Genomic DNA, 15,210 nt, shown 5'->3' on the forward strand with positions numbered 1-15,210 from the left:
TGGGGTACAGACTGATTTCTCCCCAGAAAGGTCCTTTTCGCTTTGGAGAATATTCGCCTATCCGCATGTTTTGCAATTGAATAAGGTGAAAAGCGGGAACGCACATGGAGAAAACATTGTGACAAAACAGGCAAATTCAATTCGCTTTTCACCAGACGGCACATTTCGTGGCTAACTGAATTTGGCCCTCAATCGCACACAAGCGTTGCATATCAAATTATTGAGTCCAGTCTCCTTGTGCATCCTAGATGCATTTTCTGCAAATATAGATGTAAAGACGTCCGGCTCTAGCATCATGGGACCAGGCAGCTCACATACTCCAGGCATATCGCGCTGCATGGCGTATTGAGGCTAGACGAGCAAGGGGACATCTGTAGTGCTGCAAACTAGGAAAATACTCTTCTGCCTAAGGTAGGTAATTTATGTGTATTGGTCCAGATTAAAAGAATTCAGGACAACAGATCAATTTTTTCACCTTCCTGTAGAACCCCAAGCACATGTTCCATCCAAACAAAGATCTAAGATGTCGTTGTGCAGGCTTACAAGAGGAACAGATTTATATTGCCTGAAGTCATGTTACAAACTACAAGGGCAGTGGTGACCTCCTGGGCAGACAATTTATGAATGACCAGAGGGTGGTCATCTCTCCATACCTTTACTAAACATTATCGTCTGGATGTGAGATCTGTTGATGCTCCGTTTTGGAATGAATATCCTTGTTCAATAAATTATATTTGTTGCAGTTATGAAATTTCCCAGATATATATAACATATATAACACACACACACACACACACACACACACACACACACACACACACACGTGTGCTCGGCTACAAAGTATGTGCAGCTATAATTTGCAAGATCAATACAGAAAACTGACTTGATTGCAACACTGCATTGGCCCACAGTTTGTATAGCCTTACTAAAATTGTTATGCATTCAAAAATGTTAAAATAACATTTCAACAACATATTTTGACTTGTCCAGTAGTTGATTATGCCATTTATCTTAGTGCTTTCATTTTTTTATTTTGTTTTTTATTGTGTAGATTTGTAAAATTTCCTCTTGCAGCTTTGTGGGTTCCCACATGATGGCAGTGTAGGTTTAAGTATGATCTGTTACACTTATTGTTCTCTAATCTTCAGCATAAGCTCTTGTAAAAGTGTTTCTTCTAGTTCTTTTTCCAGTAGCATTTGAACTAATTTATGTGCATGGTTTTTGTTTTTTTTGGTAGGAAAATTTGATTTATACTACAGATCCTGATTCATTAGAGGTGAACACAAGGGATGTAGATAGTACTTTGAGTAGAGCATCAAGGGCTATAAAGAAAACTTCCAAGAAAGTAAGTGCACATGCTATTGTGTTTTTTGTTTTATTTCTTTTATTTTCAAAAGTTTATCTATTTCTTCTCCAGTTTTATAATCTGAAAAACAAAATGAAGGCTTGCATTTCATTTGCACACAGTAATTTATCTATTAACCTTCAAAAGTCAAGTTTTTGCAACTGAATAAACAGTTAAATATAGTAGCAGAGTGTATGTATATGTGCTTGTGTGATGTAAATAGTGTGTGTAGATATACATGGTTTTACCTTTTTGTAAACCATTTTTGTGTTTTCTATAGGTCACAAGAGCATTTTCGTTCTCCAAAACACCAAAGAGAGCCCTGCAGAGGGCTCTCATGGTACATAATACTCCGGAAGGACGGAGTCCTGGTCCAAGCACAGAGGGATTTGCAAGCTGTCGCATGCCAAGCACCACTTCTCTAGCAGTGAGTATAGTGCATTTCATTCTTAACATTCTGTGTAAAATAGTCCTCAACTCTACTGCCGTAATCCGCTTGTCATAAAATAACTTTTTATTTTCTACTGTGACATGAGAGCTTTGTGTATATATGTGTATATATAATATTACATTATATTCTTGTATACAAATCTATTCTAACATGGAAGCTGTGTTTTTAAAAATGTCTAGTCTAAAGTGTTGCTACAGTGTGAAACAAAATGAATGCCAGTGATTGCGCTGAGCGATAAAAATTTGTGGGCCCCAGGGACCCCTTTAAAAAATTGTGTCCTACTCCCCTGTATCTGGGCCCCAACACATATTATTGAGGATGAGGGCAGACAGCATCGGGACAGTGCTAGGGGCAGATGGAAGCTTGGTGCAGTGCTGGGGGCAGGTAGCATCTGGGTTAGAGGAGTTTAAGGGCAAACAGCAGTTGAGTTAGAGCAGGGTATAGAGGCAGGGAGAAGTTGGGGTAGATTGAGGTAAGGGCAGGCAGTGCTGGGGTAGGACGGGGGTAAGTGCAGATAGCAGTTGGGACAGTACTGGGGGGAGCAAGGAGGGAGTTGGGGACAGGCAGTACTGTGGGTAGGGAGGAGGTAAGGGTAGATAGCAGCTGGGGCAGTATATTAGGTACAAGTTAGGGACAGGCAATACTGGGGCAGTGCCTAGGGAAGGGATCAGATTAGCAGCTGGGGCAGTACTTGGGGGCAGGGGGTAAGGGTAATTGGCAGTTGGGTCAGTGGTTAACTCCTTCCTCCTATTTGGACACCCCTGGCCGGGTAACTGTTGCCCGCTTCTAGCTTGAGCTGCAGCCACAGCTTGTCCCTCAGCAGCCAGGTATAGACCTCCAGCTCCTTCCTGTCCACCTCCCCAACTTCCTGCGTGCAGAGAGCTGGCTGAAGGAGTCTGGGATGGAGTGGAGGCTGCTGGAAGGGCCCGGCACCACAGACAACGTTGCTGCATTCAGGAAAGTCGCATGGTGGTTAACAGAGATGGGGTAAAGAGCCTTATGAGAGTAGGTTTGGAGCTGGATTCTGAGGCCAAGCCCAGCAGGCTCTTCGTCTCCACAAGCAAGGGGCTTCTGGTGATCACACCAAAGCGTAGGGTAGGCCACGAGAAGGGCCGATTACATGCAACCGTGGGTCACAGACCTGGCTCACTGGAGAGAGGTAGCGGGCCCCACAATCACCAGCAGCAGCCTGCGGCTGCCGGAGGGTCGCCAGGGCTCAGGCAGTAATTGGACTAGGAGATGCTGAGAATTGTTATTGGCTGCTGGTCAGTGACTCACAGTGCGTCCTGCAGAACCCACTGCCTGTAGCTCTGAAAAACGCGCTGTAGCGAAAATTTTGCGATCACTGACTAGTGCAAAGCTAGTTGTGACTTGCTCACAAGTGCAGTTTTTGTTCACAAGGAATATCTGGCCATTTAAATTCAAGCAAAAACTTTCTAGATATTAGACATATGGGGGTATCCAATTACCCGTGGTAAATTTGCGACACAAAAAAAACGGGCTTTTATTGAGTTAAAAGCCCAATTAGTTTCTCGTCCCAAATACATAGGATCAGCGAAAAGCCGCGGACCTATGTACTTTTGCGGCAGTGATCACCGAAAGATAACTTGCTTACTAGGGATTGGCTTCAAACAACCCATTAACTGCTGGCATCGGGGGTTATTGGATAGCCCAGGCGGTGGCAATTAGCTGCTACAAATTGTCGTGGCTAATAGGATGCCGTCTATAAACTGCATAGTAGAAGGATGCCCCCCCCCCCCCACACACTTTTTTTTTTTTTTTTAATTGTACTATAATAATTTTTAACTTTTACACACACACACTTTAATAAATCATTCATTCCTGTTTATAGATTACCCGTTCTTCCTCTACCTTCAACATAAATGGACCAGCTAAACACACTACTGTCCAACGGTCTAATTCCCTTGATGGGAACTCTCAAAGTCCCAGATCCCGGGCAGTTCTTTACCTGGGTTGTCCCAGCAGTCCTTTGCATCGTTCTTTAAAAGGAGAAGCTAGTCAGTCTACCCCCCAATTATGTTACGCTGGCCAATTGGACGAAAAACATACTATTCCCTCTATTGTTAAAACTGAATGTATAGGACAGAATGAACAGTGCAATGACACTTCCTGCAGCAAGAAACCTATGGAGGAGCCCTTGCATTGAACCACATACCTCTGTGAGCTCCCTAAATTTAATGTGTTTTGCTTTCACAATTGGTCACCTAGTCTGGCAGTAGGTGATGACATTTACACATTTTGGGTGATTTTTAAAGTACTTTTTGGCACACCACTTTCATTTTGTCTTCCTTTCCAAGCACTTTAATTTAAAGCCAATAGCAATAGTCTGTTACATAATAATGTTACTAGTAGAAAATGCATTTCCCCTTGGTTGGTGTCAAAATATTGCTATTTTATGTGTCATGTTCTCAGTGACTGCGTTCAAATTCTCTATAATGTACTGTTATGTGACAACCACTATAATGACTATTTACTTTGGTCTAACCTCCAGCATTTTATTTTTATTAGCCGTTAACAGTTCTTGTTTTGTCCTGATGTTTGCAAACAGACCTGTTCGCAACACAGTGTTAACTACTTTCAAAATGACTGTGAATTTCTTTTGTCAATCATGTACTTACTTAGACCATAAGAGTTTGGCGAATAAGAAACATGTTAAAAATAAAGTGTACTCGTGTAAATAAAAACTTGGAAAGAAGGATGCTTTTTCCTAATCACCAGGTGCACAATTGGTGTTTGTTTCAAGACTCTTCCCTATGAATGTTTTTTTTTTTTTTATATGCATTTATGGCTCATTTTCACTTCCATTTTGCTTTTTTTTTTTTTTGTGTGTGTGTAAATCTTGTCTTTTGTTGTTACAGAATGTCCCATCTCCTTCATTGGTAAATCTTCCATCTTTATTTGAACGGAAATACCATACCTTCAGTCGTTCAACAACCCATCTTATCTGAGTGTTGAAAGCTTTTTACTGCAATAACTGACTAAAGCAGCTGGCTGTTCTCTAAGATTTTGTAGTTCAATATGGTACTCTTCAGTAGCACTACTTTAGCAGCTGGCAAACAAAAATGATGGGCTAGATTCACTAAGCAGTGGCTGTGACCTCGACATTTAAAAATGACAATATTAAATGTAAAACCAGATGTGCGATGCATTTAATATCAATGTCTGTTTAAATTTCAGGGTGACAATGCAGATAATCGTTAGTAAAATCAGGCCCAAAGTCTTTTGTAAAACGTGGAATCTGCACCACCCAAATGCAAGACAAAAACTACTCTGTTAAATATGTATGTTGTTATAAATGTTTTACATGTTGTCATCATTGGTACATCCTAATGATTTGTAAGTCATGTTTGTACCTGTTTTTGCACGTATCATCCTAAAAGGTCTGTATGTATGTGTAAATGTAATCTATATATTACACACATACAACTCCAGTGTGTTCTTTCTTGTGCGTCAGTTAGTGGAACTTATGCTAGTAGCACAATTTAGCAGTTTTTTTAATATCTGTTTATTAGTTCTAGATCTTTTTTTTTGTACGACGCATGGGACATGCTGATGACAAGATGAGTTGCCAGTGTCGCAAAATAAAAACTTACTGCACTGGAGGCAGGTTTGTGTTTCAAGCACTATATATTTATATTCTTCTTTGATGATACATGCTGAAATATTGGACTGGGACTGCTAGAAAGACTCTGGATATATGTGTTTTCCTTTCCTGGATGATATTTACTGGCTATAATTCCTATTTAACATTCCAATACGGGAACATATATTTTGAGTTGTTTACAGCATTTCTCTGTAAGTTGAGACAATTCATAATTCTAAAAAACTAAATGAGAACATTTTCATGTCAACTAAGTCCCTCAAAAAATCATGTGCGTTTTTCTCTTTTAATGTATGTTAAACCTGAAGATTAAGGCGATTTATTCGAGGGGTTTTTTCCAATTTGTTTTAACTAAATATGCATATTTATTTATAGTCCTAATTTGTTTGACATGCAGGACAATTGTGATCTCGGATTCTCTGTATTACACTAGTTTTCTGTTGTAATTTTTTTGTTTTGTTTTAGGAGTGAAATCTAAACTGTCAGTATGGTTAAATAAACAGCTGCTCATCAACCCCTATTCAAAAATAACGTAACAAATCTAGTGGCTCTATTTTAAAACGGTTTGTATTCATAGGATCTGTATCTTGTATATAAATAAACTTCTAAAAGATATCTTTGCCTGTTGTCTTGTATTGAATATTTAAGGAGATGCATTGTATTGCTATAATAATGAGCAGATGTTGTTGTAATGCAACTAATTAAAACTATTTTGATACAAAATGTATGGTTTGTGAGGCCTGCCTAATTCTTTTTTAATTTTATTTTTGTGCTGTGGACAAGGAACGAAGGATTAATGTAACCTTTAAAATGTTTGGTCCAAAATATAGTTCTTATGGAGGACAGTCAGTGTCACTAGCTATTGTACATCGTGTTGTAGATGGTTTTTCTTCCTTGGTCTTTCACCACCTTCCCATCTGTCTCCCTCTTACCCATCTGTCTGTCATCCTTGCCCTCCGTTTGCCACTCGCTTTGTCGGTTTTTATCCTCTGACCATCCCCCCCACTATCCATTTCTCTCCATCTGTCCAATTTCCCTGTTGCCCATCATATTTATCACCCTCCTCAAGCTGTCTTCTCCCCTTCCCCCATGTCTGCAAGTCAGACAATTTAGTAGGAGGATGTTATAAATAATTGACTCAGTTCTAATGCTAGCATAGCCGTCATGGCTTCTGTGATCTGTTTTGCAACTGGATGGCTGCTTTAATACCTCCTATTGCAAATTATTGTTTCACATTCAATAGTTTGAAACTACTAGTCGTCTTGGTCTCCTTCTGTGATGAGATTCACCTCCAGCAGCAGCTCTAGCGCACAAGTATTCTTCTGGGGAATCCTGGATGGGGAGGAGTCAAAATGCCTTCACAAATTAGATGCAGGAGGACTACCTATTGATTGAGGAGATTAATTGTGTTGGTGGAGATTACATGTGCTCTGCTATATCCATGCTTCTGGTAGCTGATGCTGGACTGCTGTTTGTTTTACAGGATTTTTAAAATTTTCCACAATTTGCATGAATGAATTCGCTGCAAATGGCATAACAGGGAGGAGGTCCCAAGATGGTTAACATCCCTACCTCTACTTTGACTACTCAAACCGTACAGATGGCTTGACAAATGTCAGGATTTGGGTAAAAATAATTCCGCACAAGAGGTGGCTTTACCAGCCATGACAATGGCCTTATGGGCAAGAACTGCTGCCACTGATGGCTGGATGACTTCGACACAAACAACAACCACTTCCTGAACTTTATTAACTACTTCTTGTCCAACACATTCGTCATCAACATCCTCATTAGCATCAGATACACAAAAATTACCCTAATCCTGTAGCACTTCAACAGTAGCATCCTCAATAAAATAAACCTGTAAAATACAGCAGTGTTCTATACCAAATTAACAGTTTCTTATATAGCGCAACATATTCAGTTGAATTGGAAACATTAATAGAACAAAACTGGGTAATGACAGACAGACATAGAGGTAGGAAGGCCCTGCTTGAAAGCTTATAATCTATACATGTTCTAATATTGGGTGTGGGGCACATAGACAAGGAGCCAGTGTAGGGATTTGCATTATTGTGAACTATCAGAAAGCAATTCAAATTACCAACACCTATAAATTCCTGAAAACTAATACCCCTTAATACAGCTTGAATCTTCGACTACAAATTGTTTCCCATCTCACCTTCTTGAGCTGGGTGCACACTATACGATGTATCGTATGACACAGACCGGAACAACATATCGTATACAAACAGTGTGTACGTCTGATCTTTTGTTGATCGTATCATCCCATCTTCTGTACTGCAGCATGTAATGACACATCATATCATTGTACACTGGATACTATAGTGTGTATGGCGTGCGTGATGTATCATTACATTTCATTGCATCATCGTATGGTGTGTACCCAGCTAGATCTGACCTGTGTCTCGCTTCTGGTACCTCTTCCATCTTTACGACTTCTCTTGTGCTGTTTACCACTTATTGAATTTCCAACAACTCCTGATCATGTTCTCCCACAGCCTTTACTATTTAAACCATCTCTGTAAAACTATTTTATTTATTAGAGCTAAGCCTACTTTGACCTATATCAACCCATACTATAATTGCCCAAATATCCACTCAGCCGTACTCCTTGTTTTTAGCTATGTTCTCAGCCTATTAGATTGTAACCTCCCTACCCATTGTTTCCAAGTCTGCATTTATTTGATCTACTTTATACAGTATATCCTGGGTTCACCATGATCTGGCACTGCTGAGTACAATGTGATTATATGCCATGGGAGGCAAGGTACAGCTGATTCTTCTAAAGTAACGTTCATAGGTACCATGTTGCATTCGCATACAAATATTTGGGCCTAATGTAAGGTAAGTTACTTTGTTGTGAAATTGTAATTAGTTTTATAAAATTTAGCACATACTGCAATTTATTTACCTGTGCAGTGTTTTGAGATGTTTTCTGAAAATCTGTCTACATAGATGAAGTGACTTAGATGTTTTTAACTCTGAAATACAGAATTAAAGATACTACCTTTCTCAGCAGTATTTAAGAACTTTGCTTGAGTATAGTCTGCTAAAATTGTAAGAACACTTTGGGTCTTGCAGACAGATTTGTCCCATAGCGCTTAACTTTTTTTTTTCTTTTTATCAAGGTCTACCTACAGTAACTATTTCTACCAGAAGTGGTGCTTTTCAGTTGAGCCACATTGAAATTGTGCTATTTTAGGATATCCTGTCTTTTATATATTGTTCATTTGTCTTTGCGCTCTTTAGCTACTGTACCTGCTTTCTTCATTCAATTTGACAACTTCAGAGCTATACAAAGCAATGGATCACATCTGGTTTCTATGTATGTTCATATTTGTATATCTACAGGCAGGCAGTGTGACCTTTGTAGAAAAGTTATCTGACTGTTCTACCATTTCTTGTACAAGAAATAGATATATATCTATCTTTTTTTTTTTTTTTTTATGGGTTACACATGGAAGTATTAATGAGGGCGGACCATTATATAATGTTAGTGACAGTCAGCAACAGACTCTAAATGCCAGGTTCCGTTTTGAACTTATCTTTCCTTCTAGCCTCCTTATTTAGTGTACAATATATAACCGAGGTTCCCAAACTCTGCCATTACAGTACAAGTTTTATGAATATCCATGCTTGAGCACAGGTGACCTAAAACCTCAGTAAATTTTGATTTATTTAACCATCTGGACTCAAGCATGGATATCCTTGAAACATGGACTGTAATGGCAGAGTTTGGAAACCTCTGATATATAGCGACAGTGAGTGAAGAAAATTGTGTATCCCAGGGACCCCTCACTTTAAAAATAAAAATTGGGGTTCTACTCCGCTATTTCTGGGTCCCATCACATAATATATGGGGGTGAGGGCAGGCAGCAGTTGGTACAGTGCTGGGGGCAGGTAGCTGTTGGGGTAGAGGGGGTTAACGGCAAGCAGCAGTTGGGGTAGAGCTGGGGATAAAGGCAGGGAGAATTTGGGGTAGAGGAGTTAGGTCAGGCAGTGCTGGGGGGTAGGGAGGGGGCAAAGGTAGATAGCTGGCGCAGTACTAGAGGGCAAGGAGGGGGTCAGGGGCACAAAGCTGTGACTAAAATTCCTGAATTAACAATAGATGAATGGAAAGGAAAAACACGACAGCGACAGGATGACTTTACGAAAATATTACTGCTGTTCTGCCACTTAGGCTAGTCCACTGACATAGTGGGTAACTGAGATAACATACACACCTAATACTGACATGTGACATAATGGGAAAGGGCAGCAACAATCAATTCACAACGTACTTGGCATCACAAACATGACAGTGTGGTCACACAGAGAGAAGGCTGCCACAAAGAGTGTGCACTCTATCACTCAGCTGTCCATCGCCGCTGGTGTTGGAGATGCCGCTTGTGGGAGGAGCCCCAACCACTTCTCTCCAAGTTGTCATGGTTGGAGAAGTAATCTCAAAGCCGGTCTCCATCAGCTGTGTGCACTTTCAGAGCAGTGCAGCAGCCGATTGTATCTGGGTCTGCTCCCCCCGCTGGTACACTCTGCTGGCTGCAGCAGCTGGTGCTCGCTGAAACGCTGTGTCATCCATAGATAGCGGTCAGCGAGCTGGAGATTGGGTGGGCTTCTAATGGGGACACATCTTCCTCATTGGACGAGGAGACGCTGCCGATTGGTTAGGGAGATGCTGGTGGAAGTTACTGTGCTGGTTGCTTGTTTATGCACTGTCCTGCAGGACCCGCTCAGCTTTAAAAAGTCCCTCATTTCCTGTAGCACGTAAATATGTGCTATAGCGTGTATTTTGCAATCACTGAGAGAGATGTACATCACATGTTCTAACAATCATCTATATAATCTGCTAAGATCTGTACCATCTCAAACATGCACATGCAGTGGGAACCACCCATGGCCTACTTCAACCTCCCCAACAGCAGCGATAGACCTGGATGGAGGATCACTGCGCTGGGAGTTTATAAATATATACAGTGAGGAGGAGAAGGGACCGGTTAAAGCAGAGGGCGGAACGAGGTGACCCAGGTCCATATTACTAGTGTTTATATAATTTTAAGTATAATAAGTAGGTTATACCATCCAATAACTATTTAAATGCGGGAAGTTGCTTGCGTGTAGCAAAGCACAAATGACATGAGTCTTTTGGTGGGAGTGCCTTTTTTTTTTTTTTCCCTCATCTGTTTTTAAAGGAATGTTTATTCAGAGGAGAAACAAACATTTGAAGAAAGAACCCTTATCTGAGGTTAGCTCAGCATGTAAGTTAATAAATGCACAATATAAAAAAAAAAATATCCAGGTGAACGTATCATTAGCCACGAAGAGTTAAGGTCCCCATCAATAAAAGTTTGATATACTAAATCATTTTTATTTCTATACCCTTTGATATTTAAATGTTGTTTTTTTATATCACCATTTCATAATCTAGGTTTGTGGGTTATGTTTTATTTTTTTGCTTCTAACAAAGATTTTTGTATATGAACAGAACATATGCAGGGCAGAAAGAAGGTTAGTTTGGAATTTCCCATCCATACACCAGAATTTAGGTAATATACAGTGTGTGTGTATGTGTGTATGTATAATATATTATATATATATATATATCTATATATATATATATCTAACCTTATTAAAGAATACAGAACAGAATCCAAGGAAAGTTGTGAGACTTGTCATTCCTGCATCATTCCCAACAATTAGACAATATATCTAGCATAGTAAATCATCAAGGGTGTCATTAATTCAAAGTAGCAGCAAAATATCTTTGGATAATTGAGTGTCCTTTAATGTATGCAACAAATCACGCAGTACTTTAAATTACTGTTAGACGTAAGGCTTTAGGGATATAACCTAATACTACAGGATGGCAGCAGTCCATGTGTGCTGAGGTATTTATTGTATTTGACAGAATATGAATTGATATTCAGTTGACTGTTATGCATTTTTGGAGGATATTGGTATTTTGTTCTTTGGGAGATAGCCATCTGGCAACAGCTGGTTGCCTAGGCAGGAGCGTATCTATAATGGGTGCAGTGCGTGTGGTGCACATGGGCAGACACTCCCTACATCCATATTATCTAAAACTTACCTCAGCGAGGTCCCGTGTCTGGTGTCTCAGCGCTGCTCAAAACTACGGAAAATGGCCTTTGTAGCCATTTTTCGGGCGTCATGCGTAGTGATGAAATTGGGGGGGGGGAAATGGCGGCTGTGCCATATCCCGAGCGATCTGCGCTTGCACGGTAGACTCTGTGTACAATCTGGTGCCCAGAGTCTGATGCGGCGGCCAGCCGCGTCAGTCAGCTGCTGACCGCCAGGGAGAGAGGGGGCACCGGAAGGTGAATGCACATGGGCCCCCCTCCTCTCTTAAGATTCCCCTGTACCTAGGGCATCATGATTTTCCTGCTGAAAGGCATTTTTCCATCACTAACCTGCTGACACACAGTAAAGCTGCACCTGAGCAGCAGGCTGGGTCGTGCATAGGTCACATGCACACTAGGAGCTGGGTGGTGCTACTGCTCACTTATACCCCTTTTACACTGACCTGAAAATCCCATTTGTTTTTCTCCCTTTTTTTTTTGTACAGATGTAATCACCAAGCGCCACTGAAGCCGGCCAATCAGGTAGCATGCAGCACGACCCGAGTCATCGTGACCCAGGTCGTGCAGTTTACATTGCAGGGTGACACGGGAATGACCTGTGCCCAACCCTGCAAGCTACCCGTGCTGGATCCCCAGGTCACTGGACCGGGTTGAGCAGTTCCCGCTCACAAAAATCCTGAGCTGATGCTTGGCAGGACTGGGAAAAGCAGGTCCTAGCGTATGTAAATGCACAGTCTATTAGTTACTACACTTGAATTATTGTACATTGTACCTGGTGTTAAGCATACTCCACATTCCCATTTTAGAGTGACGCCTCATTTTATTATGTGTGTGTGAATTAATCTTGAGCATACAAGTGGTCATGTTGCCTTTTAATAAGTATGTGCTTTATACATGAGATTTATATGTTTTGATTTATTTTTGCTGTCACCTAATGGTGACTACACCAATTCACTTTACACTTTATTCACTAATACCCCAATATTCTCCCCTGTTTTTCTTTGATTAATATTACTTCATTACTGTGTGTACCTGGGTATTGTCTGTTGAGCATAGATTACTATGTGAAATTTTGAGATCTTGTGTTTGATCTCATGTGTGTTCTATTTTTACTAATTAAGTGATTCCTATATTTTAATTGATTTTCCTATTAAAAGTTATATTTTATTGAGGTGTGCCCCTATACATATTTTTTTTTTTGTATAACTCTATATTGCTCCTTGGGAGCACCCTCATAACAGCAATATCTTTATCAGGAATCTACTATCTATTAGCATTTATTTGTGTGTGATCTTGAGAGTTGCCTAGACCACCTCTGTGCGGTGTATTGCCTTCCCCTCTCTCCCCCTTCCCTACTCGACAAAATAGATTACATCATCTCCAAGCATCCACTGCAACGCCAGAAGACCCGGGTCCTGTGCGGACAGTGCTGACCCGGGCATAACACGGGTTTGCGCCACAGGGTAAAAGGGGTCAGACCCGGGACTTAGATGTAAAAGGGGTATGACTGAACCAGATTGCTCTTCAGTGCTGAAAGTTTGAGGATGCAGTCTGTCTGACTGGCGCTGTTTTTATTGTTCAAATGGACAGAAAAAGCTTTGGCAAAGGCTACATCATTGTATACTACCCCCTAGTCTGAGAAGATATTTTATAGAGAGAATGTGAAATCATTCAGCCATAATACCTAATTTCCAATTTACCTCAGAGTCTGAGGTAAAACATTGATCTAAACAGATTTTTCTTAATATTATGGTAAGTATGGTGCTATCAAAAATAATGTAAATAAAAATAATATGGATTTTTCATGGGTATGTCTTTTACGGTAAATCTATATTATCATTCCCTGGAATTACCTGTAGCATGCAACTATATCCTGTCCGGAGCAGACAGAACAGCTCTGCCCGTAGCTGGCATAGTACCTTAGCCTGGAGCTGGCATCTGTTGGAGGCCTGAAATGTAATTAATTGATGCTCCTGATAAATCTATTGCTGGTCCTTCTCAAGTTCCCCTTCGGTGGTAGATGGGGAGTGTGAGGCAGTAACTGGGTTAGATGTGAGCGTTTTTAAGTTTTCTGTCAGAATGAGGGTAGAAGGTACAGGGTCAAATGTATCATCTTCGCTTTTAATGCAAAATCCTTCCTTATTTGATCGTGTGATTTTGCAATGCGGTAAAAACTTGACAGTCGAATGTATAAAAAAAATTTGTGCAACATCGCATTGCAAAAACCACAGTCATTTGCGTACCTTGTTTCGTGATGTGAAGTACATTTTTTGTACTTTTTGCAAAATTGACAATTCCCTTGAATCTGAAGCATTGCACATGTACTGGCGAGAGAAGTGGTGTATGCGCATTCATCAACACCACAAACCATTCCATTGTATCCTTGCTCTGTGGAGGGGGAAGAAAAGCTATATTTAATGTATTTTAATTAATATATTAAAATACATCATATTATTGATCCATTTACTCAGATGTGTCAAATAATTATTAAGGGTTCAATTGGAGTGGACACTGATGAAGGCTCCTGCTCACTAGTAACAACTAGGAAAAGGAGTAGCTGGAAACAGGGCCGACTCGAGGAGGAGCGTGACCTGTGCAGAGAGGGGCTCCGTCTCTTACCCTGCGTGTGGCCGAATAGAGGGTATAACCCAATTACCATAGGCCATGCCCCCCAAATTATGCTATTTGGGGGTGTGCCTGTATGGCATGCTTCCCATTTAACGTCCAGCTGGGGGCGAGCCCAGCACTCCATCAGCAGCTGGACTGCCCCCAGCCCTCTCCCTGCACTGAATGGATGCTGCATGCATGTACGCAACATACATTCCTCTTCGCTGTGGCCGTGGGGGTGCCCAACCTCCCGACGACTGGTGGGAACACTTCGGCCTGCGGGTGGAAAAGCTGGGCAGTGCCTGAAAAACTGGACTGTCCCGCTGAAAAATGGGATGGTTGGGAGGGATGTGCCCTCTATGGGGTGGCGCCCCAGTTCGACCACACTGGTCGAACGTGTTTTGAGCCAGCCCTGGATGGAAAACATGAGAGGTCTTCTCATACATGGGTGGGCTCTCAGATCCACCTCTACTAAACATTCCTATGAAAAAGCTATTTCTACTTCAGGGTCCATAGGGGGTCCACAGGGTTGACCTTGGGGAGTATAGGTTGGGAACCAAATCCGGGCACCACGCAGTTAAAGCTTTTAGCTCCCAGGATGCACTTGGGTCCACTCTCCCTATAACCCCACCCCCAAGCCAGAGGCACCTCAGTTTAAGTTGTGCCCGGCCGGAGTCGGGTCACCGTTTAGTGCAGTGGGGAGCTGATTAGCAGCCCCTAAGCTATATATTTTTTTTTCTAAGTACAGAGTTTTTTATTTTTACTTTGGACTTTCAGAGCGGCAGCGTCGGACTGTCCATAGGACGTCTAAGCTGCCGCTCCGTCACCCCGCCGGCGCTGAGACGCCAGTACAGATCTGGGGATCTCAGCGGGACCCCAGAGTTTGTACTAGCCGGACTCTGCGGGCGCCCAGGACTGCTGCCGGATCTACGGGGAGCAAGTAAGGTCGCGGATCACCGCTTACGGTGATACGCGCGTTTAATATGCTGTCCTGTGCCTCCGGTCTCCGGGGACAGACCGGAGGCGCCGGCAGTGGCGGCGGGCCCCCCATACCCCGTGTGTCCACTAG

The 15,210-nt window shown here is 41.7% G+C and overlaps 1 protein-coding gene across 2 annotated transcripts in view; it reads left to right on the forward strand.

The window, feature by feature from the left end:
- The window catches only part of ECT2 (epithelial cell transforming 2), a 137,369-nt gene extending 131,280 nt beyond the window's left edge, over positions 1 to 6,089 (forward strand). Inside the window, exons 24-27 of one of the 2 annotated variants that reach the window (XM_088452408.1) lie at positions 1,238 to 1,345; positions 1,626 to 1,772; positions 3,649 to 3,976; positions 4,676 to 4,761. In XM_088452408.1, coding sequence (XP_088308534.1) covers positions 1,238 to 1,345; positions 1,626 to 1,772; positions 3,649 to 3,963 — 570 coding nt within the window. In that variant the 3' untranslated portion in view covers positions 3,964 to 3,976; positions 4,676 to 4,761. Of the gene's footprint in view, positions 1 to 1,237; positions 1,346 to 1,625; positions 1,773 to 3,648; positions 3,977 to 4,675 lie in introns of both variants that reach the window. The other variant, XM_088452410.1, reaches the window with a different exon arrangement.
- Positions 6,090 to 15,210: the final 9,121 nt, after the last annotated feature.

The sequence above is a fragment of the Taudactylus pleione genome, unplaced genomic scaffold (assembly GCF_031769625.1).
Source record: "Taudactylus pleione unplaced genomic scaffold, aTauple2 ptg000037l, whole genome shotgun sequence".
Taxonomy (NCBI): domain Eukaryota; kingdom Metazoa; phylum Chordata; class Amphibia; order Anura; family Myobatrachidae; genus Taudactylus; species Taudactylus pleione.